General features: G+C 51.1%; 1 protein-coding gene across 2 annotated transcripts in view; it reads right to left on the bottom strand.

The window, feature by feature from the left end:
• Window positions 1–23,447, bottom strand: part of DPYSL3 (dihydropyrimidinase like 3) — a 28,018-nt gene extending 4,571 nt beyond the window's left edge. The window contains exons 1-9 of one of the 2 annotated variants that reach the window (XM_041489991.1): window positions 23,129–23,447; window positions 9,850–9,938; window positions 7,371–7,555; window positions 6,191–6,355; window positions 5,914–5,975; window positions 5,428–5,508; window positions 4,301–4,369; window positions 1,759–1,879; window positions 958–1,114 (exon numbers count right to left, since the gene is read on the bottom strand). In XM_041489991.1, the coding sequence (XP_041345925.1) occupies window positions 958–1,114; window positions 1,759–1,879; window positions 4,301–4,369; window positions 5,428–5,508; window positions 5,914–5,975; window positions 6,191–6,355; window positions 7,371–7,555; window positions 9,850–9,938; window positions 23,129–23,434 (1,235 nt within the window). In that variant the 5' untranslated portion in view covers window positions 23,435–23,447. Of the gene's footprint in view, window positions 1–957; window positions 1,115–1,758; window positions 1,880–4,300; window positions 4,370–5,427; window positions 5,509–5,913; window positions 5,976–6,190; window positions 6,356–7,370; window positions 7,556–9,849; window positions 9,939–15,906; window positions 16,038–23,128 lie in introns of those variants that run through there. The other variant, XM_041489992.1, reaches the window with a different exon arrangement.
• Window positions 23,448–25,096: the final 1,649 nt, after the last annotated feature.

The following is a 25,096-nucleotide window of genomic DNA, read 5'->3' on the forward strand; positions in this document are numbered from 1 at the left end:
CTCATGCAAAATGCAGGGTGAGCTGCATACTCAGACTGCAAATGCATTAGCACTTCTCTTACACCCAGACACAGCATCTCCACTCTGGCACAACGCAGGTTTATCCTAACGTGTCCTGCTGCAGACACCTCTCAGTGACTCCTCATCCCTTGTTCATCTTGGAAGAGACATTTCCAGCATTACCGTCAGAGGACACTTCCATTTACAATCCCCTGGCTAACAGACCAGGCAGCACACACACAGCTGATGTATAAACATGGGCTGAGAGTGGAGGGGGATGCACACATGGCACACAGACAGGGCAGGAACATACAGTGATCTCAGCTGCTGCACTGGCCTTGCAAGTAGGATGGAGTGTAACTGTGAAAGGTCATTGCAAATTGCTGAAGTGCTTCTTTTGCTTGTCTTTGTTTTCAAAAAATCCTTTCTTTACCCTCTTGCCTTCAGGATGAAAAAACAACCTGCCATCCCAGACAGATGTGCAGGAGCTGCTCCTGAAGGTCTCCTGCACTCTGCAGGCTCTGCTACTGCTCACCTGTATAGGTGTGTGAATATATCTGCTTTGTATTTGACTGGGGTCCCCACCAGCCTGTCTAACCTGTAACACTCTCCACATTGGTGCAGCATCCCAATCCAAGCATCCATTCCCCACTTCTCCAGCTCAGTGAATCCTTCCATTGACAAGTCTGTTTTAGCTTGTCCTCATTTCTTTGCCTTCTTCAGGGTATTTAAAATGTTCATGACTAGTCCTATTTTTCTCATTAGTGATGTTAAGCTTAATGTGTTCTCCCTCCACTCCTGAGGACAAACCAACATGGCTTGGAGTCAGAGCCATTTCACTGCTCAGCTCATTACATACCTGTGCACAGTGAAGTGGTTCAGGCTGGACTAATCTCTTTCTTCCCTATCCAGAGTCCACTTTCTCCTAGCAGTACCCCCAGCAGAGCTGTCACTCACCTGGCCAGGAGGGAGTTAAGGTAGTCAGGAGTGGTTGGGTCTGGGCTCAGTGGCGGAGAGACCACAAATGCCGCAGCCTTGGCCCAGTTCTTGCTCCAGTAGTGTGTTCCATCAGTGCCCAGACTGGCCGTGATGGGCTCACCAAACACCACAATGCCTGGAGAAGGGCACAGAAAGAACAGTGTTTCGGTTCTTTCTCTGCTCCACAGCACTAACAACAGCCTGCAATTTCCTGAGAATACCCAGACCCAGGCCATCACCATAGGGTCCTCATGCACCAGAATCCCCCTTCACATCTCCTGGGGCAGGGGCACAGAGCCCACTGAACAGAGCCGTGCACATGCCTGCACTCGTGGGGCATCTCTGTGCTCCAGCACCATTGACAAATGGAGCTCCCAGACACCTGAAAAGGCACCCAAGCACTTCCAAGGGGCGAGCATTCAAAGGGAGGACAGAACTATACGCAGCAGCTCAACCCACATGCATTGAACAAGTATTCTCATTGAGCCCTTCACAGCTGCAGACAAACCGTGGTGTTTAAAACACTGCTCCTACCTGTGCCCCACATACTGATGTTACCTGATTGTCAACAAAAGGTGGCTCCATGTGGCCTACTGCAGTGTCACCCTGCCCTTCAGAAGTCAGGTAAGCTCCTAAGACTCCCTAGCAGAAGGGGAAGCTCTAGACAGCACTTGAAGCACAGTGCTGGTCTTGGCAAAACAAGCACAAGGACATGAGGACCACATAATCCAGCATCCTTGTGCAGCAGCAGGGCTGAGTGTAGCACCAGCTGCCACTCACCTTTTTTTCGGGCTTGTGAGATGAGGTCAGCAGCACTTTTGCTCATCACTTTAGTCACATAGAGAGGACAGTTGGTCTGGCTGGCAATAGTGATGGCCCGAAAGACAGCTTCTGCTTCCAGCTGGAAGAGAGGATGGCACACAGCTGCAGAGGAGCGCTGGCTGGGCAGGGACGAGCCCCTGTTACTCCCAACACACCACTGATTCTGCAGACACCCTGTGCCCTCGCTTCTACCTTTGACTCCCCCAGGGCAGTTTCATCAGGAAGACCTGAGGGAGGAAGCTTCCATCTCCCCACGGCCTGGCCCAAAGGCAGGCTACAGCAACACAATGCCTGGCACAGGAGCACTATCTGAACCCTGCTCAGGGGCCAGCAGAGCTGCATCTGCTGTTTTTTCCATTGCCTGGTTCCAGCTCTCATGACAGCCCAAGGAGCCCAGGGACTGCTGCCCAGCCAGCCAGCACAGTTTGCAGGCTGATGCCAGGCAGAGGGAAGGTCCACCCTTTCACAGCAGTCCCCTGCTCCAGGCTGTCCTACAGCTGCAGCAGGCTTAACCAGATGTCCCCTGTCACCCCCATGGCAGGGTGCAGAGGGCTGCACGCTGGCAGGCTGCTTGTGTTTGAGGTCTGGCCATCCTGTAGTGCAGCTTCTGCTTGCCCCAACCTGCTGACAGCTGCCCCATCTCACTGTCCTGCTGTTAGTGGAGGTAGATTTCCACCAGGAGGGATATCTTTGGACCATTACATCAGCCTGAGCTCAGCCCCAGAGTTCTCCAAGTGCTTGCTCCATAATTTGGCTTCAAGTGTTGGCTTGAGATAGTTCAAAACAGAAGCCTTAAAAAGACACAGTGATCCAGCCCCCAGGGCAATGCCTGGGACCATGCCAGCCAAAATGTCCCAGGGCAGAGGAGAGCACTGCATCCAGACACACATGCACTTCTACTCCTCTCATACTTCTGCAGATCTATTTGCTGTACAGTGAAAAGAGGTTTTTATCTTCTTAAAGACTCTTTAAATAGAAATTTAAGCAAGAAGTGATTTTTTATCACCATACTTATGGGCTGATGGGGTTTGATGGGGTTTGACATGTGGACAGGAGCAAACAGCCATCACTGCATACCCTCAGAGCAGGTTACAATCTGGAGTTGCATCATCCTACCCTACCAAGTCACCACCATCACCTGACAGAAGAAGATGCCTCTAACCCCCACTGAGGTCCCTCCAGGACAGAGCCACAGACCTACTCTCCTAATGCTCTGCCATCTGCCTGCAGGCTTTATGCGGTAGCAGGGTCATTTGTGCTCCACCTAACATCTTCCAAGAAAGAGCATGTTCTGGAAGAAGGACACTGTTTATTTTCAAAGGCAATGAGATCTGGATTTGGCTGAATGCATCAACCTTGCACTGTTCTCACTTGTCTTATACTTTAGTGGCATTTCAAGATCAAACACCTAACAATGTTTTATTGGCTTTGGATGAGATCTGCACTGCTTATGGTAACAGGAAGGTTCTCAAATCTGGGCACAACCACAGCTTCCCGTAACTGCACTTTAGCTTGCCAACTAGTGGCAACAGGTTAGAGTCATAAAAATAAGAGGGACTCTGAGCCACTGTGTTTGACACTGAGACTCTTCCCTGTACAGGAAAATGCTTTACACTCTTGTATTTCAAAGAGAGTAAGTACTGTTATTACACTAGGCCATTTATGTTGTAGTTGCCCAAATACAGCCAACTTCCTACACTTTTAATTTAAGCCAACTGATTTTATTTCAGAAGGCCCTGAAGTACAAATCTGCCCATGTGCTTCCCTGCTCAACTTTGCTATTGTACTAAATTCCTATTGTTTTCTTCTTTCACATGCTATGGGAAGTCAAAGCACCTCTCAGCAGGGAGTTATGTGAAGGGAACCTATCTAAAATTAGACTCAACTCATATTAATGGACCAAACAGAAAAATCCATACAAGCTAAAATTAGAAGTAATCTCATTAGTGTTCTGACAATGATTTGTAACCAGGGAATTCCCCTTCTCTTTCCCTCCCCCTCCTTCAAACAATGGCTTCGTCCATCTGCCTCTGAAACACACTTTAGAGACTAAGCAGATATAAAGGAGGAAAAGGCTGGAATCTGTCAGCACTTAGATGTGAACAGTGAATTCTAAAACTCATCAGTAGATTCTTCTTAGTCTTACAACTGTGGAGTCACCTATACAAGACAAATGCTCCCAAAGCAGCCTCAAAGATTGCTACAGCCATACACACATTTTGGTTGATTGATTCCCCTCTGTGAGACTCAGAACAAGGGCTTCTGTCTCTGCTGGGCAACTCAAGCACAACTAAGAAATGTCTGTCACAAACATGCACCTCGCTCTTTCCTGGCATGCTGATGAAAAAAGACAGCAGTGCCTGTAAAAATGGATACCCCTGGATGTATACACACTCTCCCCTGCCCTGATGCTTGCTTGGCCCCACTGAACACACCGAGCCCTACTGTCACTGGGAAAACTCTTCAGTGAAGCAAGGCTGAGCTGTCCTCTGCATCTTACCTCCTCAGGTCTGCTCAGCACATGACCTTCAGGGCCTGTTATTCCCATCTCCAACATCCTGGCTTGTTCCTAGGACATCAAAAGAACAGAGGGATGTTACAGGACTGAAACTATCAACCAAAAAAGCAGATCCCTTCTGTGTCAAGCCCTTCCCTGAGGACCATCAACACCCTGTGTCCTGTGGAACCACCAGGCATGGTAAGAGGCTGCTGTGCCCTCAAGAGATTTGAAAGAGAAGGAGGGAACATGGGGAAATGGGAGGGCAGGCACAATGAAACAAGAACAATGTGGCAACAAAACAGGGCTACAAAACTCCCAATCCTCTCCAGTTCCCAGGTCTGTGAAGTGCTAGCAATTACTAATTTTGGGGCATTTTATGATTAGGCAGGTGCTAAAATAGAGATAAGCTCTGGCCAATACAATTCCTCTGACCACTCGGTTCTCATGTGAAGGAGCCATCCAACTGTGCACTGCAGCTCTAAAAAGTCCAAACAAAAACTAATTCTTATAGTCTGAAAAGATGCTCAAAGAATGACTTGATTCATGCTCCTTCAACTCCCAAGAACAAGGGAGAGAAAAAACCAAATAGTTGTAGATCTTAACTGAGCAATGTCTTCTGTGTCTTAATGAGAATCAAAAACATTTGGATCTTCTGCCAGCCAGCACCAATTACAACCCAGCAGGCCAATACACACTACCCACCTGATCACTAAGCCACGTCCCTCAGAACATCTCCCTTGTGAATCCAGCTTCATCAGCTACCTGTTTGCTTACAGGGAGAAGTCTCTCTTGCCAAGGCAGTTGGCCTCAATGGACTTCACCTCTCCTGGTTTGTTAAGTGCAAGGCAAAGATCTCTGCCTCTCCACACTGAAGGCAGCTGCAGCAAACATATTTTACTTGATGGACACTCACTTCCATTTAGGTAATTGCTAATGGCACTATTTCAGACTTGCTTATGCACAAGGTATTCACAACAAAAAATCTTGCTAACTTTGATATTGCTGCTGAACAGCAAAGATATCACCTTGCACAAGACATCCAGCTTCAGAGCCACTTTGCTAATGCCCCACACCAAATCTGCCTGATACAGATTTTCAGTTCTTGCATGCCAGAAGTAGTTAGTTACCTGTGCAATTATATCCCCGTTTTCTGCATGAACTTGAGCTATGGCACCCAGCTCTGCCAGGCAGCTGAAAATCTCATACAGCTAAAAGAGAGACAAGAAGAATTGATTACTGAGCAGGCTGCCCATGGCCCTGGCACCCCTCATGGCCCTTCCACCCATGGCCCTGGCAGCAGTAGGACCCAGCGGAGCCATGCCAGGCAGAGCTCTGCCTGTGCAGGGACCATCTCTCTGAAGGATGCAGTCAACAGCAGATGTTCTTGGAGATCTCCACACTAGACTTTTCCTCCACCTGCAGTGCAGGAGCCCAGCCCGCCCACAGCACAGTCTGGAGCAGCCCTGCACAGGCAGCCAGGGTAGAGATGAGGAGCAGCAAGGCCTGGCCAGGGGCAATAGGCACCAGCCTTATGAGCTGCCCCACGTCCATCATGGCTGCACCCTGCACTGCCCCTTGAATCAACACAACCATGGCGGTGCAGGCGGTCTCACCTCAGTGTTGGACATCTGGTACAAATCCTTGTAGGCCATATACACCATGAAGGAGTTAACACCTGGGGCAGGGCAGAGAGGAGAGAGAGGTGAGCTGGGTAAGTCAGGCTGCCTGCTCTGGCCACCCTCCCCTCCCCACCAGCCGCCCTGTGGGTCACAGCTCCTGCTGGCAGCTGTGCAAAACCCTGCAGGCACCCAACAGCGCAGCCACCTCCTGCCCTCCCTGGCCAGGGGACAGGGCTGGCCAAGGCCAGGCAGGGAGCCACAAGACACAAACCTTTCTCCTGGACCATGGCGTGCAGCTCCTGCCTGACGTGGTCGCTCCAGCGCGGGATGTCCACATGCAAGGCGTAGTCGCAGCAGGCCTTGCCATCAGCCCACTCGCGCCACCGCTCCAGCGCCTCGGCCAGGCTGGACTCCGGCTCCGGCGCCACGTGATCCACTGCAGGGGCACAGCAAGGGCTGGGCAAGGCCTTCCCAGCCTGCCCGTTCCACCGTGGCCTGGCAGCTCCCCCACCCCAGGCTGGCCTCTTCAACAGCTTCAAGGCACCTCACCTTCACAACATGCCTTGGCTCCTCAAGTGCATTTACTGGCAGGGAAGTGCACAGAGCCTTTCTTTAATGGCCTCTGGCACAGGATCAGGGGTTTTTACATGCTTCTGCTGAGAAACTGTCTGAAAGCTGAAGAGCCTTGTCTTTCCCCATCCCCACTCCCACCCCATTAGCAGACAGCCTCCTGCCACACTGCAACACTAATGCACCTTTTATTGCACAGCAAGCAATCTCCACGCCTTGCCACAGAACATTTCACAAAACATTTTTTTTTTTTTTTGCATAGAGGAAGGAAAAATGGTGGGGGAAGGACAAGGAACTCAGCCCTTTATTGGAAGGATCAACATTTGCTCCTGCATCCCAAGAAACCTTGCAGTGCACACAGCTGTAACCACTGCACAGGACAACACCTGGACCTCAAACCAGTGCACAGCCATAGCATCCTCCAGGGAAGGACCTCAGAATTCCCTTTCCTTTTTCGTTAGCACTGTTTATTTTTGAGCAGTGTGGGATGCCAACATACTGCTCCGTTCCTCTGCTCAGAGCCATCTGAGCACCATGCTGCCCTACTGTTATTTAACAGAGAAATTGTGCCATTGCTCCTTTCTGAGAGTCCCAGAGGCAACAGTGGCTGCAGACAAGCACTGCAGAACACAGGATCTCCAAGGCCAAGGGGTCCTATGTATATCTCCTGTCCTATCACTTCATCATTACTAGGGATCAAAAGATTCATCCCAATCCTTACTCCCTAGACAGCACTGACAGAGATCACAGAAAATATGAACACACTGTCATGGACTTTGAAAACACAGAAGACTGAGAAAAGCACATAAAAAATAAAGAACTGGGTGATCTTGCATGAGTGCTGGGTGGTGTCATGCACAGGCCATGCCTGCTGCACTTACTAATCATGGTGGTTCCACCAGCCAGAGCTGCTTTTGTTCCTTGGAAGAAATCATCCACAGAGGTCATTCCCTTGTATGGCATCTGCAGGCGAGTGTGGACATCGATTCCTCCAGGGATCACCATCTTCCCATTGGCTTCTATGGTTTTGACCCCTCCAGGAACAATCAGGTTGTCTCCGATCTGCCTGATGAGATCACACCAAGATAGTCTCACAAAGGAAAACCTGCCACAACTTAACCTCTGAACAGCTCAGCCAGGGACTGCCAGGGCAGCTCTCTGCCCACAGGAACACCCCGCTCTGTCCTGCTCCCAGACCCAGGTTTGCCAGAGCAAAATCACTCCACTCTGCAGCAACATACAGGATTGTCTGGCTTGCTTACACCCATGCTGTGCTTAGTCCAGGGGTGGCTGCCATCTGTCCAGCTGCTCTGCAGGTGACTTGGATGGCACCTGCTGGCTGGGGCACGCCCTGGGTTGGGGTAGCTGGGGAGTATGGTCTGATGGCGATCTCTGCAGTGTGTGGTGGGAACCTGCCTAGGACACCTCATCCCACACAGGCTCACGAAACAGGCTGCGGCACGCATTCCAGAGTAGCAGCCCTAACTGCTATCCCAGGGTGCAGGCTCACAAAACCCGACACCAGCCCTGCTTCCAAGTGAATCTCTCCTGTCTCTCCTGTCTAATCTCTCCTGTCTCCCGTCCTTCTGCCCACCTTAAGTAAGGATCAAGTCTGAGCTTACTTATAGATAAAGATGATTTCCAGTGTAATGCCACAGCTGCTAGACCAGCTCAGGGCTTATCAGGGACTTGCAATGCTGCTCACAACACAAAGTCCCAAGAGTGAAGGACTCCTGGGAGCTGGGAAATAGCTCAGCAAGTGCCCAGCCTGACCGGCTGCAGCCTGCTGGGCTCATGGCACAACCTGTAAGCTCTGGGCTCACTGTCTTCCCAAGAAGTGCACAGTTCTCCCCTCTCACCTTGTCTCTTCTGTGATCCTGAAGGACAGCTTTGCTATCAGCAGGGCCACACTATAGTGAAGGCAGCTAAAATCACAAGTACCTAAAAATGTCTTCTGAAAACAGGAAATCTAGAGAGTTCCAGGATAAATGCACTAGTAACCTAATACACAACTATAGTGCTCTGTACCCCGTCCTGTTCAAGCACAACTTGACATATCCAACCCTCCTGCAGGCCAAGTCACCTGAACCTCAGCATTCCCTTTTTCAGTCCCCGTTCCCTCAACCCCTTTATGTGTCCCATATGTTCAACTGAGCCTTCAAATCTCTTCCTTCAGAAATCCTACTTTCATCAAGCCCTTCTCAGTGCTCCTTGATAAATCAAGATTAAAGGTAAGTTGGTTTTAGTGGAAAACTTCTGATTTCCTTGGCACACTGGGGAGGTAAAAATGAGAAACAAATTCCATTTTTGCATTTCATTCAAGCTGAGTCACTTTGCAGTTTTTTTTTCCCTAGTGTAACAAAAATTCTGTGGACAGAACTGCTCACTTTACTGTCCTCACAGCAATAAATCAGCAGCTCTTCCCACTGCTTTTATGGAGATGAATCCATCACTCAAGGTTTTTAATTGCTCACTGTATTATTCGCAGAATTCACTTGTAAGAGCATTTAGCTCCCAATGCAGTGAAATTCTGTAGCCTCCAGGCTGTAGATGAGGCTCAATGATTTGCCCATGCACCACAGCAACACCAGAAGCTGGCTCTGACCCCTGCCTGTGTACAAGCACTTGTCAATCACAAATGGTCTTGTCCACCAGAGAAAAATACAATCACACTTCTTGAAGTATTTAGCTGCTGATGGATATTTAACATACATCACCCTGGGAAGGCTGGATACATAACTCTTACCACAGAGCAAGCAATGCCTTTTCAAGTCTCAGGGCTATAAACTATCATGGTTCTTTCATTTCACCCAGTGTGGAGCTGGCCCCAGCACAATACCTTTGCCAAGTTTGAATGGCAGCCTTTAAACAACTGAGCTATTCCTGCAGCTCTGACACATACATGAAGAAGCTGGGGGAACCCAGAGGTCTCCCTGCAATTTCTGGAAATCTCAAGGATGCAGATGACTTGCAGCACAGCACTATCCCTGTAAGTGCTAACAAACAGGATCCTGTGTGGCGTCATTCATGCTAATACGGTTAACAGAGGGCAAAAGAGAAGTCACAGATAAACCTTGCTCCTGGTGCAATTAGACACAACTTTTGCTATACTATGCTGTACAATGGACGCAGAATCACGATCCCACAAACCTGACTGCAATTCAGTCACTAGAGTTCCTCTGAAAACATGAGACTTATGTGCTTACACACACTGCGGAGAGCTGAGCCTCTGAATAGAGAGGGTTATCAAGTTTTACTGCTTGGCAAGTTGGGCACAGACCACATCCACAAAAAGGCAATAACCACCCAACCTGAAGCTGGTTTAAGGGGAGAGGAAGATAATAGAAATCCAATACTTACTTTATGAGGCCATCCTCAATGTAAATGTCAGCATAGAATGACTGGTCATCATTGACTATTCGCCCTCCTTTAATAAGGAGACGATCACTCTGAAAAGGGAAGAGCACAGCAGCTGTCAGTAACATAACACACATGCTTTGTTCACTTTTGCCTGAGAGGGTGGTTAGACACTGGAACAGGTTGCCCAGGGAGGTTATGGATGCCCCAGTGCTGGCGGTATTCAAAGCTGGGTTGGCTAAGTCCTTGAGCAATCTGATCTAGTGGGAAGTGTCCCACTAGAGGGGGTTGGGACTACATGATCTTTTAAGGTTCATTCCAACCCCTCAATATATTAAGGTTTTATGATTCTCAGCATTCTGTTCTGTGCTCTCCCACTGCTCACCTCAACCACGGATGCTGCAGAAAGGTCACTGGACCTGTGTCAACACTCCAAACAACAGCACAAGAGCAAGGACTGAAAATGTCATACTACTAAAGCTGTTTCTAAGTGGGAGAGGGGGCTGCCAGAAACAGTACCTAGGCAGACTGAGCACAAGGGAGAGTCACAGGGGACGCAGCAAATATGCTTCCATAAAATACAGAGAGAAGTCAAAAGCTTCCTACGCCAGGACATTATGCACATAACTTGGCAGGCAGCATGAGCCACACACCAGCATTTAGAGCAAGTCTGTACTAAGGGCATGTCTCTAATGATACCATGTAAAGTAAGTTGCATTAAAGAAGACAAGTTACTCTCTCCTCTGTTATCACCTTGCAAAAACCACCAACAGGACAGCCAACCAGCTGTTAATCTGTCACTCTCCTGCCGTGTTGGGGTAATGCTTCTGAGGCATTTCACAGGTCCATACAAAAACCAGGAGGCACTGGAGACTGCACACCGGTCTCATGATTTACCACCTCTTCTATTCTTCTCACCTCTTCTCCTTTCTATTGACCAAAATGGCCAGCAGCCTTCTCCAAAGGAGCACAGCCAGACACCAGAGGAACACCCCAACCAGAATTGTCCTTATGCTCTTCCTGCATTCCCACTTTTGGACCAGACAACTCAGCATACACTGATGGGAGAGGCTGGGCACTGTCCTGTGGGGAACAGGCCCTGTCCAGAGGAACTGGGATGGCTGAGGTGCTGCTCTTCTACCTACCTCTACCTGCACAAGTCCGCACAAGCAGCTGCAGGCAGTACAGGGGCAAACCACCTGATCTCACATATGCCTGCTATGGATTCAGGTGACATAGACCGACTGCTGTGCCAGAGAACATGTTGTCTGACTGCTTAAAACACCTCCAACAACTCTTCAGCTCTTGATCACACCTTACATTCCTCTCTGTTACCCCTACTGCCCACAGCCCAGGTTTTGGCATGTAAATACACTCCCTTTCCACAGTGTGAGCCTGGACAAAGGCCGACCAGAGCCTTCAGCAGGGCTCACATGCCAGCCTCACCCTGTGACGCTCTGGCATGGTTAACTGCTCTGCAGGGAAATAGGTTTGCTCTCCACCCGCCACCCTTGGGGTCATTTCTGAAGTATCGCCACCATGGTGGGAATTTGCATTTCCTTTCTGCCAACAGAAGGATGCAAAGAATACTCCTGCATCCCGGCAGCAGCCAAAGCCCAGAGCCCCGCGTGCGTTTTACAGCAATCTCATCCACGCGCAGCGGAGACAAAGGAACTGGGTGGGGAAAGGAGGGGAATGCGCTCAGCCCCGCCGCAGCTCGGCGCGGGGAGAGCCGCGGGCTGCCCGCCCTGCCCGGCGGGGCTGCCCCACGGCCCCGGACTGCCCCACGGCCCGAGCTGCCCCACGGCCCCGGACTGCCCCACGGCCCCGGGCTGCCCCACGGCCCCGGGCTGCCCCACGGCCCGGGCTGCCCGGCGGGGCTGCCCCACGGCCCGGGCTGCCCCACGGCCCTGGGCTGCCCCACGGCCCTGCAGACGGCTGGCACCCCCGGCAAGGGGGATCTGCCTTCCCCGCCCAGCACGGCCCATAGGGAGCCTCTCCTCCCTCCCACCGGGAAAAGAGCTCAGCTGAGCTGCTCCCGGTTCTCCTGCCACTCACCGTCCTCTCCAAGAAGCCGACCTGGGGTCAGTCCCGCTTCTTCCCTAACCCAAGCTAACACACCGGGCAGAGGTCTGCCCAAACTGTGCTAACGGCGGCCTGGAAGCAAGGGCACGCCGCAGCCCCCCATGCACAGCTCCTTCAGACATCCTGCACTCCATGAGCACACAGAGATCCTGATCTTGACCAGCGAGCTGGGGACCACAGCCACCTCTGACGAGCAGCGGAGGCACAAGGACAGCTGGTGTGCGCTGGCTGGGCAGTCCCACACAGCTGCGCTACGTCTCTCCCCATGGGGCACGTGCTGGGTGATGCTCAGCTTTGGGGCTGAGGGCCCTGAGCACAGACATGATAACAAAAAAAATCTCTCTGCCCAGATCCACTAACAGCCCTCCATTTTTTTTGTCTTGTCCTCTCCAACTCACTTTCTCAAATTCCTGGAGCTGGTTCTCACTAGAGTGTGGGAGCATCAGCAAATACTGATGCTGGCCTGCACATCAGACCGGAGGAAGCCAAGGGAGTCAGGCAGAGGTGGCACAGGTGCAGGAGACTGTCACATTGACAATTACTGAATAAAGTGTTAATATGAGCTCAAGAAATATGCCTGCTCCACACTCACAAGAGGTCATTCTGTGGTAGATGTGAAGGGCTGCTCAGTGCTAACTGTCAGTACACAAAATTGAGAGATCCCCAGTGGCTGAAGCACAAACAAGGCATCCATTCAGGAGAGCAGGCATTGCTAGAACCCACCGTACCCACCCAACAGTGAAGGGACTGCACCAGCACCCACCCACTGACTGCAAGGAAAAAAATACAAGTTGAATAAGGAAAATCCATGCATGCCTGCAGGCTCTGGCATCATTCAGGAGTGCACCAAGGTGTCAAGAGGCAGGGAAAAAAGAAAATAAGAGAATGAAGCAGTTATGAGGAAATGAGTTTGACTTAACGGCCAGGCTTCTTCAGTGCATGCTACCAGAGCAGTCCCAGACTACAATAAATGCACTGTTCCCATATGATATGGGCTCACTGTGCCTCTGTACACCCACCACAGCTCTTGCCAGCCAGTGTCAGGCTGTGTCATCAGCCTCTGAGCAGAGGGAAAAGCCCTCCTGCAGCAGGAGCCATGGGGCATGGCCAGGGAGGGAACGGCCAGTGCCCAGCACAGCCTCTGGGCACAGGGCGCGGCACGCTGCGCTGGCCGTGCCACCCGCAGCAGCACTGCACTGCACTGCACTGCACTGACCTGCCAGGCCCCTTGCCCGGCCTCCACTGCCTCCACAGCACTCGGGCAGCCAGTGACAGCTCACCTGCCACCGGTGTGGTGCCTTCTGTGACGACACATTTCTGTGATGCCTACGAGGCCAAGCCTGGAGCTTTCTCTCCAGGACAGCTCTGCCAAAACCTGCCAGATTCACCACCAGCCCTCAATACCTCTCCATGCTGGTAAGCCTTTATGCAGAACTCTCCCTGTCTCTCTGCCTGTTTGCATTTGGGATCAAGCTTTCAAACCCATTACCCATTCCCTCATGCCCACACTCTGCTCCTGATGTCCTTAAGCATCATCTGGTCATTTGGAGATCCCAAAGTATCAGGTGGTCTTCAGAGTGATGCTGCAGAAAGAAAGGCAGGCAGCACTTCCAGAAAGCTGCTGAACCCAGCCAAGTACAGCGCTCACCTCATTTACAAGGACATAATTAGGGGAGCACAGAAGCAGGTGTATGGTTTTACTGCTTTTTCCCTTATAAAAGCAGAGACACTAATTGCAGAGGTGTTTCATCAGAAGCTTATGTTTCCTCCTTACTAATGCACCACACAACAGCATGGAAGAACCCCTGGCTAGTGTCATAGGGAGAGATAGCTACCAGCTACACTGTGATTCCCTACGGTTTGTGTTTTAGAAATGACGTACTGATAGCTACCAGTTCACCAAAATCTGTCTGGTCACTGACTGAGGCCTTCTTCCCCATGTGTACCTAATACAACATACTGGCCAACACCATACAGACCTCCTTGTTTTTAGAGGTGGCAGAGACATCACAGAGATGTGCTTGTGGGCTTCGGCAGGGGAACTGGGGTGGGCATGGCTCACACCAAGAAAAAATATGGGATCTCCAGTCTACCTGGCCTAGGAGAGGATTTTATGACAAAAGCACAAAGACTGAGTAATTTTGATTCAACCAACAGTTCTGTTAACAGGTATTTTGTAAAATCAGGACAAGATTTTAGTCTTCCACCTCTCTTCCTGCCGAAAAACATACTGCAAGAGGGGAAATACTTTGATTATCTTTCCAAACAGCCAAAGAAAGGAACCAATAAAAAGTCTCTCAACAGACACACAAGATCTGAAATTGCTATTCTCCTGAGCTGGGCACCCTAGAATCAGCACACATGAAAAGTAATATGATGTTTAGTGGTCTCTGATGCATGGTGCACAGCAGGAGACAGTGAGGAGCAACACATGCATACCAAGCTGATGGAGCCATCACTGAGAAAGGCAAAGCTTTGGCTAACCTCCCCTTCCCGTGTTTCCTCCACAGCACAACTGACAGACATGCCTGCACTTCCCAGCCCTCCATCAATGACTACAGTCTTGCCCGTCACGCTGTCACATACAGCTTTTGACCAGGCTTTTACAACTCATGTTGGGAATAATTTGCACAGAAATTTATCTCGCACGAACACATGCACTACTTGCTCACGCTCCTGGCCTCTCCACTAAAATGGCTGTCCTGGAAAAGATGAGAAACTGCTGCAAACAGATACAATAGGCAAACTCTGATTTTTCAGACGTTACTGGCAGAAACCAACTACAAATACTGACTGCAGCACTGTTGAGTACAAGAGGAACCAGGAGGGATTGTTTCTGCACCTCCAGAAACACACTAGGCAGTTGAAACAATAGCTGTTGGGAAGCACAAATACCCAGTTCTCCAATACATCCTTCATGAAAGCCCAACCTGCCCATTGCTTGGGTGACAGAAGTGCAGCATTTTCAGTTTCAGCAAAAAAGCAAAGGATTTAATAGGAATAAATCAAGCAGCTTGGAAGATTTTGTTACCACTGAGGGGAGAGAGCTGCCATTGGATCCCAGAGGAGCAGGCACAAGCTCTGCATATTGATAAAGTATATAATAAAGAAAAAGCCCCAGAGAATGAGAGAAATCCCACCTGCAGCAGCAGTTGGGGTGTCTCCATCATAGTCTAAGGATACAGAAAAGGCACTATGTGTAAAGCCATAATATTGCTTGTGAAACCATCTGAATCTAGGCTGACAAAGGAATTTCTCTTTACAGTGGTCAAGATCTTAATGCTTCTTTGAGAACATTTTGTTCACATTTGTAAAAACAATAATGGAAGTCAAGTGCTTTGCTCTTCCTTTTTCTTCAAAGGGCCAGAACTGTCCTCAATAGAAAAATCAGGAGCTACAATGAAGCCAGCAAAAAAGCCAGCAAGATGAAAGACCAGACTGCCTTCCCAGGAGCAAGCCCTCTGCGGCTTCCGCAGGGCGAGCCGTGGAGCAGAGCTGCCAGGCAGAGATCAGAGCAGGAGAGCCCCGGAGGGAGCGCCGCGGCAGCGGTGGGACCGGGGCTCCCGCAGCTTCAGGGCCAGCCCAGCCGCCGCCTCTCCCGGGCGGGCCGAGCCAGGCGGGTCCCGGAGCGCCGCAGCGGCACCGCCGCACCTGATACGGCGAGACCGAGGGGCTGCTCGGCGGGGACACCGAGCATGGGGAGCGCCGTGCGGGAGGCTGCAGCAGCCGCCCGCGCCCTCTGGCCCCGCACGGGGGAACGCCCCACCGGCACCGGGCACTGCCGGGCACCGACCACCGCAGACGCTCCAGTCCGCGCTGCGCCCGCGGGGCGCGGGTTCTGCCCAGCACAGCGCACCAGCGGGGCCGGGGCACCTGCGCGGGCGGCGGCTCTTTGTCTCCGACCCGCAACGACGGACGCCGGCACCGAGTTTCCCCCCGCCCCACGGGGCGCCCTGCCGCGCCCGCCGCACCCACCGTGATGCGCGGGATGTTCTTCTTGCCCTGGTACGACATGACGCCGTCCGGTCCGGCCCGACCCGCTAACGCCACCCGGTCTGCCTCCGCGCCGCTCCTCACAAAGGCGAGACCGAGCCCGCGCCCGCCGCACCAGGTACCGGCACCGACCCCGGGCACCGGCACCGACCCCGGGCACCGGCAACGAGCACTGACACCACGCACCGGCACCAGCAACGAGCACCGACACCGGCGCAGGCACCAATGCTGTCCGCTCTGCGTCTCCACCCAGCCTGCAGGGATCGCCCACGGCAGCAGCCACAATCAGGGCTCTGTGCTGGCCAAGACCTTCCATGTAGCACTGGCACGTAGAATGAACAAGGTCTGTAACAGAACAGGCTGCACCTGCATCACACCTCAACTTTCTTTCACATGCACAATAATTGGAAACATTAAAAAATAATAAAATACACCACACATCTGGCTCCAGGAATCCTATATGCGACACAAACACTGCAAGTGCTGGCAAGGACTCTTCCAAGGACTTCTTTCATTTTATCTGCTGTGACTTTGGCAGGAAGGTGTAAACGGTGGAATTGTTTGCAAGCACTCAGCGTGTGCTGAAACAGACGATGCTGAGCCTGGCCCACAGCTGGCCAGGACCCTGCCAGCAAGAGCTCTACCACAATGGGACAAATTTGTCTACCCTTTCCTGCTTGCCACAATCCATTGTGTTGCCAGCAGGTCCTAAGACCCATGGCCACCCAGAACCTTGCTTTCTCCTCCAGCTGCGATTCCACTCTTGCACAGAGCTTTGAACACCATCAGCAAGATGCTCCTACAGATCCTGCTGCCAGGCAGCTCCACTAGGAAAATCTTACAGCCACACCTGGCAAGGACATTGCTGTAAATCCAATTCTACTTCCTGGCAGAAAAACAAGCCATCTGACCTGGGTGACCAACACGCAAACCCTCCCTCCAGTTTGCTTTCTGAACTAGAACCTAACAACGGCATCAGGGGCCTGACAAGCACCCTGCTCACCAGTGTGTGCACAGGCATTTCACAGCACATCCCCTCACTCGTCCCCATCTCACAGCACAGCCCCTGACACTGCAGCCAACTTTGACTGCTACCAAACCCTAAGAGAAGTGGGTGACAGCAGCACGGACTGTCAGTACCACGTGCTCTGCCCTAACCCTGCCTAAAGCTTTTACTACCCACTGAGTCTGTTACTCCGTGTGCTTGGGCTGAAGTTCTTGGCTAGTTTTACTGAATTTGTATTTATTCTAAAAACAAAAACCTTTCACCAGTTTGAAGTCAAAGTCAGCAAATGCTCAACAACTTATTTATTACTACCAGGAGTGTGAGAATACTGACAAAATTTCAAGGGCTGCTCGGCCCTCCTGTTTCCCTTGTCCCAGCTACCATGCCACTGCTGGTGAGCTGCTGTACCCCTGTAGTCAGCAAGAGATGGCTGGAAACCTTCCCCTCTCCGGCAGATCCATGGCAGGGGATGTCTGCAAGCACCAGGCAGAGAACAGGGGAGCAGGGCTGTGCCAGAGCCTCTGCAACTAAAAGCCTGTGGGGAGAAGATCAGGTACCAGACCACACCATTCTTGTCATGACACTGCAATGCATCAAGAACAGGTCCTGGTCTCTACTGAAATGAGGCTGTTTCTCACCTCCCAGACCCAGCCAGCCTAAACTCCCATCACCAAAGCTCTCAAAACTTCACTCACACATTTCCTGGAAAGTTTATGAATATCTCCATGCCTGGTGGTGCCACATTAACTTTGTCTAGACTCAGTAACAGAAACAGCAGCAGTTAATTAGTTAATAATAGATAAATGACTATGCAGATGCTGCTGACTTCAACATTTGGACAGTTTCAAGAGCCAAGCTTGCATCAGCCCCCTGGATGCTGGCCAGCCACAGTGACTTCAGATACCTAGTTTGAAGAGATGTGCTTTCCTCATGGTTGCTATGTGACACTCGCACAAATACAATCAAACACCCTGCCCTGGGCCCAAAACATTCAAAACAGAAAAAAACTTTTTCCATAGGATCTCTTCCAGATGCAGTGTGTGAGGCGCTACTCACATGCTTTAAAATATCCTCCACGAGTAGCACGGTCAGTCTCAAAGTTACTTAAAATGGCAACTCAGAGCTCGAAAGCTCCTCATGGCTCCAGGTGTCTGTGGACAGCCACAAATGAGAAGAGCAGGGCGAGGAGCACCAGTGGTGTGAAGACAGAACAGAAAGCCCATGCTGCTGCAAGGACTTTGGCACCAAAATAAACGCAGCTCTGACTGCATTGCCCAGCAATGCTCAGCAGCCTGGCTCAACCCCACTCTCTGGGGACCAGGAGGCTTCTGACCTGACTCTAATGCAAAGGTAAAAAGCAGATCCCACCAGCCCTATGTGTCCATGACCAATGACTCTTATACAGGTGCAACCAACATTCAGTGGTTGCACCTGTATAAGAGTGGATATCACCAGTCACGGAACTATCTGGGCTCAAATGTCATAATGTTCAGCAGATTTGCCAGGCCAGCCTGTCCCCATGCATACAATCTCCTCCTCCCATACATATTCTTTGCACAAAACCATCCTCTCTGCTCTCCTAGCAGATGAGTCTTCAGGGGTTAAGTTACCTCAGAGGCAGTGAATCCAAGGGACAGAAACATCATCCCTGCACCGAAGTGGGAAGTCCTGTGCCCCCAGAACAGCTCCTGCACACCCAGAGCCCTTGCCATGTTCCTGGAAATATCTGCTTCAAGCAGGCTGAACACGTTGTGTCAATGCGGGGCTGGCTGGCTGTTTTACACCTGGCTGCAAAACCCAGTTTCTTTTCTGCTTACAAACTCCATAATGACCAACATGTCCTGAGAAGAGCATGATGCTTTCAAGACCACATCAGCCCAAATAACACTCACAGCATCATATCAAAACCCTGGCAGTGCAAGATTGGCTTGCCACCTCAGTGCCCCAGAGGCAGTGGCCAGGTGCCCCAGAGCCAGCTCCCTGCCACCACTGCACTGCCCACACGCCAGGACCAGCCACTTCCAAAGCCATGACCACCCAAAGCTGAGAAAGAGGACAGAAGGAAACCAAGGACCATTGCCAAAAGATAGTGTGAAAAATCAATCTACTTTCATGCTAGGGTAAGTTTTGTGGTAAAACATAAGATTTTTGCAGCAAGCAGGAACTCTTTAACTGAATCCCTAATTTCTCTGGCAATCTTGCCCTGCTGCATAACTCCCATGGAATCCAATATCTGTCTTCTTAAGCAGGGGGGTGGGATAACAAATTCAACAGTTTTGCTTAAGTGCTGGCAATAACCTCTGTCCTAGCATGAGAGCCAAAGAACTGACTCTTACTGCTGTGCTTCAGGCATCAGATTTCTTAAAAAACACAAACACATATCTGTGGGATTTTTTTTTCAATAAAAACCTGAGTATTTAGTATTCAACTCCACAAACTGTAATGCAAGTTTAACTGTTGCATTTGTTATGCAGGAACTAGTTCAGTGGATTGGATTTGTTCCTATTGTTCGTAAAAGTAACAGATATGATGTAACTCCAAATTATTCTCTTATAAAAAGAACAAGTAAAACCAAAACAGAGATGCTGAATGGGGTGATATTGAGGTGATGAATTAATGCTCTTGAAGTGCTTTAGGATCCCTTCCACAAATTCAGGATTTTAAACAGCTAAAGGCAGTGCACAACTGCAACTTCAGGTTGTGCCAAGCTGCCTCCTGAGGCACAGACTGCTGTTGGCTTGGTGGTCCTGCTATAAATTGCTGGCACTGGAAACCAAAAAGCTGAATGCTGAAGTCAGAGCACATTTTACAAGTGTCAGAAAAACTAAGAAAGGATCAAGTTAGTCCAAGCTTTGTTCTCCATTTGAGACAGCCCTGCCTGAATTTCCACAAATTATATATCAAGTGGTATCACACATACCACGAAAAAGCAAAGGACTGGCCCCTGCTGGTCTTCTGGAGGGGACAAACTCTTTGCCTGCTTTCACTGCCTACTAGTTTCCCTTGCATTTCTTTTCCCCTTTCTCCCCAGCCAACGGAGCTGCCCCAGCCTGAGGTAAAGCCACAATCCCATGTTTGTGGGACCACAGCCAGTTGCAATGGAAATGACAACTTAAGCTGCAGAACCATGCAGCAGGAAGGACCAAGTGTCTGGGGGTTAGCACCACGTGCTATGACTGCACAGGAGGGTGAAGATGCAGGGTCTCTGCACGGCTGAGCAGTGAGGAGGAACGTGGAGGATGCCTCCACAGGCTTCTGGTTGACCTTCCCAGGCACCAGGCACCAAGTGTAAGGCTCCTTCCCCACTCCTCAAAGCCCTGTTGGCTCTGTGGATGTGCAGTATTGCAGCCCTCCAGTACCTGTACAAGCATCACCAGCCTTCTGGGAACATCCTGGCCACAGGAATTCAGAGGGTGTTGTCTGTGACCTACAGAGAAACTCTCTTTTTACTTCATGGTAGTAAAGTGAACACAGTAATCCACTCTGGTTAAACAAATGGCTAAACAAATGACAGCTCTCAGAGAAAACTACAAGACACTTCAGAAGGGTAGAGTCCACACTGGCTACTACTGATGAAAACCTGCACTGACTTAAATCACTCTTATTAAAAACAGTCTCTGCAAATAGCCCAGATCAGCACTGAATCTGGCTCCCCAGTGTTGTTCCTCCAAATCTCAAGTCTTGTATGGCAAAAACTCTTGCTGCAGCAGAACTCAGTAGCAGGGAAACGAACCTGCTTTGAGCAAAGAGCAGCTGAAGGACACACCTCTTGCTCCTGAGGAAGCCCACAAAGGCAGCTCCCATAGCCACGGCCTCCACAGTAGTCCCCTGGGCCCCTACCCTAATGACTGTCCCTAAATCCACTGGCAAAGCCGAAACTCCCACTGACAGAGCAAAGGTACAGCTCCCAACTGCTTTGAGCTATATCCCCATCATGACTTCAGTGTGCTGCAATATACAGCCGAGATTTTGTCCTTCCAATAGACTTTGTGATAAAACTAAGCAAGGTTGGACCATGTGCCTGGGTCTGTATTATTCAGTCCAGCTGCATGACACCACGTGTTATCACCAAGCATTTATTCACTGGAGCTGTCTCCCTGTAGAAATGTTAGGGTTTTAATTGTAATTAATGTCATTATAGGAAAACAAACAAACAAACAAAAGGTGTGTTGGTCTGTTGTACTTCAAATAAACTGTTCACTGCAAAAATTAGAAGACAGATCTCTGTCTGTTGTCCTGGACACAGGCAAGTCTCTTACTTTCAGCTTCTCTAATAAACAAGTTGCTTGGGCAAGAGTAGATGACTTGAGCTCTCTCACTGTTTCTTAATCTGTGAAATTATTCAAAGTTCAATTTGCCTTGACAAAAGTGCCTTTGTGTGCCCTGAATCTGCAGAGTCCAACACAGGGAAACTCCCCATGGCTGTGCAGGCAATGGGGCTCAGTGTGCCCAGCTCATTTCCCATTGCACTGTCCTATTGTGGGTCACCCCAAAGCTTGAAAGCCACAGTATCAAGTCATGCAATTCCTTCTAGCCATGCACACACAAAAACACATGTATGAAGTTGCCCACCCTTTTAGGCAAGATGTGCAGATAAAACGGGTTACTTACTTACTGACCCTTACTTTCCTGATGCTTATCAGCTGAAGGCCTCAGAGGAAGAAATCTAGAGGCAGAAATCATCAGGAAGAGAGGAGCTGCTGAAGGAAATCCTCAGCTACAAAACACCGGAGATAAGGGTCTACATAAGGCCTTAAAAGGGAACAAGGCTTTCTTCAAATTTTTGGCACAGCTAATAAAGAAAAGCTCACAGCAAAGCATGCAGACAGGCTGTCAGGAGTTTCAGCTCCTTTTCCAACAAGCAACAGCATAAAATTGTTAATGCAGTGGTTAGTTTTGCAGCTGCTACTTAAACCACGTGGACAAGGTTGATACTGACAGGAATAATGTCAATTTTGTTCCTGACTCTGAAAAACAGCTGTAAAGGAGCAAAGCTCAAGAACATGAACTGAGAAGCATGCCAATAAGAAAACAAAAAGCAGAGGCTGAAGAAATTGAAGTGCAATGAAGAAAGCTCAAATTAAGCATTGCCTAGTTAGACATTCCTGTAGATGACAGTGGACACTTAGGACAGCCTAATGCTTTTCCCCAAAACCGAGACAGCTCAAGTCACCACAGTCCACCGCCATGCTTCCACTAGGCTCATGCTACTGAGGTTAGGCTTCCAGATCACCAGGGTCTGCTGTTTGTCAGGGTTTGCACTCCAGACCCAAGTGGAGGTTTCTGCTGAACGCCAAGACAATCACTACACCTCTCTGTGCTAAGATGCAGGTGATTTTTTATTCCATCTTCAAAAATGGGGAGGTGGGAGGAGGTTTGCCCCTGTTCACAGCTGAAAAAAAGTGACCTTAAGATGGCTATTAAAAAGTTCAGCTCCTAACAAACTTATTGACCAACAACAGCGAATAGCCTTACTTGCCTGATGCAAAAATGAGCCACAGGACCATTGAAATCCCAAACAAGATATTCACTCAACACTATTAACCTAATCATCTTCTTGCCCAACTGCTAGTGCAAATAGGACCAGAACCAGCACAGCAAGCCAACTCACCCTCCAGCAGAAGGACTACACTGTGGAGCTGGATGGATTAGTTTATCACTTTCACTTTGGTGTAAGTTGAGAAACTTTGTGCCTAGTGATACCTCCAACGCTGTCAATTTCCAGATCAATGCGCCGCCCCCACTGCTGGTGTGGTACTTCTAGTTTGTGTCCATGAGAGATAAGGATCTGCCTGGTTTGAAATAGCAGCTCCAAAATCCCCCGGTTTTGTTTTTCTTCCATGTTCGGTGGCGCGGGAGTAGCTATTCTTTCATAAAAGTATAAAAGAGCTCCTGCAGCAAACCGAGCCAGCGACTCCGACTCTGCCGGTGCCGCGGCGAGGCCGCCGACATCCCGCTGGGCGGGCGGAGCGCCGCGCCCCGGGGACGGCCGCGACGGTGCCGCGCCGGGGGGACGCTGAGGGCAGCCGGGGCGGAGGAGCCGCCGCAGCACCACCAGCAGCTCCTGCAGGGCCAGCCCCGGGGCCGAGCGGCGGCCGGACCCAGCCGCGGCCCCACACCGCCCCCCGAGACCCCGCCCTGGGGCCCGCGCCCGCTGTCCCGGCCCCGGCCCAGCCCCGCCGCGCCGCCGGCCCCTACCCTGTCGTCCGCGGGGGCTGCGTCCTGGAGCCGCTCTTCACCGGAGGTGGCGCGGAGGCCGCCAGTGGTCGGACCGGTGCCGGGGGCCGCGCCGGGCGGAGAGTCGGCATCGGCGCCGGGGCGGGTGGGCTGCGGGGCGCGGCGCTGCCCAACGCGCAGTGCCCCAAAGTCGAGGGTCTTGCTCTCGAAGGCGCCCTCGACGTTGCAGAAGAGCCCCCCGCGCTTCTGACGAGGCACCGCCGCCGAGCCGGGCCGCGCCAGGTACACCGGCAGCTCCTCGTCGTCGCGCCGCCCGTCCGCCGCCATCCCCGCCGCGCCGCCAGGACGGGACGGACGGGGCGGGCTGGGGCGGGGCCGGGCCGCAGGGCGGGCCGGGCCCGACGTGAGGCTGAGGGGCGGCGGGGCCGGGGCCGGCGGCTCCGCTCCGACCTGGCGCCGGTTGCTCCGGTGGCCTCCGGGCTGGACGTTGCTGTGGGGGAGCTGCCACCGGCCGCCTTCCCGGGACGCTCCAGCCGTGAGGACGGAGCGGACACACGGGAGCGCCTCGCTGCTGACCACGCGGGGCGCTCGGCAGATGGGCCGTGCCCGGACGGCCCGGCAGCAGCCGCGTGTCAGCTTTCCCCGCCGGTACGCGGGGCAGCCCGCAAGCCCGGGGCCGTGCCTCGTTCCGCTTGGGCCGTGGTTCCTGCAGACCCACTGCGGTTATGTGGACATGAGCAGTGTCCCCTGCACAAAGGCTTCGCTGCTCCCAAACGCGGCCGCGGCTGTTCCTGACTGACCGCACGAACAAGCTCCGCGTGTTGGCTAGTTAAGGTCCATTGCGACTTCATTTCAAAAGTACTGGAGGCCCGAAGAACAGACAGACAGCCAAGACTGGGTCTTACAAAGGCTAATGGTTGTATAACAGTAGTAACCTGTGAAATCTATCGTGAGCACCAAAACTGGAGCTTTGACTAAAATCATTTTGCCAAGTGCTCATTTCTTTATCTAGAGCAAGTGTGCATGGTACCTGGGCTCTGCATCCTGTCAAGTGATTTCTCGCACCACATTTTTGTGTTATGAGGTATTGTCAGTCATGCTTTTTTCAACCTTTTCTGCAAAATCAAAACAGTGCCATTATCTCTGCCAGTCCTCCGAGGACTGGTGGTTCTTAAGTAAAATCCACATGGAGCCTGACCCATCATGGGTCAGAAAAATGACCCTGTGGTTAAGCCTGGAGAGGCAGTCTGGGGGCACTGGCTGACTGAAGCTTGAGGCTGTGTGGGAGGAAATGGTTTGGGATCATTTCCCTCCTTTTGCACACTGAGAAGCAGTCTGCTTTTGTAACTGGACTTGTACCAGTGTCATTAACTGAATCCATTTCTTTTCTCCATCTAAGTGGAATAATCTACAGTAACTTATGAATTTTTTGAATAATTATTCAGGTCTAAAGGGTTAGGAGAAGAGAGGATGGACTAAATATAAACAGACTGTGTCTGTAAACTTGGAATAGTTACTTTAAAAGCCTTGCATTACACAGCACGGTGAAATACTGGTCAGTGTCTGCCCTTACTTTCTCTAAAGCAGCACCAGAGAGGGTTGCATTTGGTTGTTCTTGGGCTCTTATGTGAACTTCAGTATGCAGCTGCCCCAGCATTGTGGCTTCACGATGCTCAGCACCATGAGTGTCGTGCCCGCGCCAGAGCCCCACTGCCACCTGATCAGGATGTGCCAGGAGGAGAGCCCAGCACTGTCACGTTTCACATGCAGGGGCAGCAGCAGTGGCTGGCAGCTAGAGAAGGAATATCCCTTCAAATAGCCAGAAAACATTTGTTCCGGAGTTTTTTTCTGCTCCTGTTCTCCTGGCAAATGCCCCTCCTCTGTAACTGGATGCTTAGCAGCAAGACCACCAGTACTGGCCAAGCAAATGCACGAAGTGGCTGTCCACCAGGTCTTGACCTTCCTAAGGGACTGCCTTAGCATAAAGGA

This window comes from Pyrgilauda ruficollis, unplaced genomic scaffold (assembly GCF_017590135.1).
Source record: "Pyrgilauda ruficollis isolate IOZ18807 unplaced genomic scaffold, ASM1759013v1 scaffold97, whole genome shotgun sequence".
NCBI classification, from domain to species: domain Eukaryota; kingdom Metazoa; phylum Chordata; class Aves; order Passeriformes; family Passeridae; genus Pyrgilauda; species Pyrgilauda ruficollis.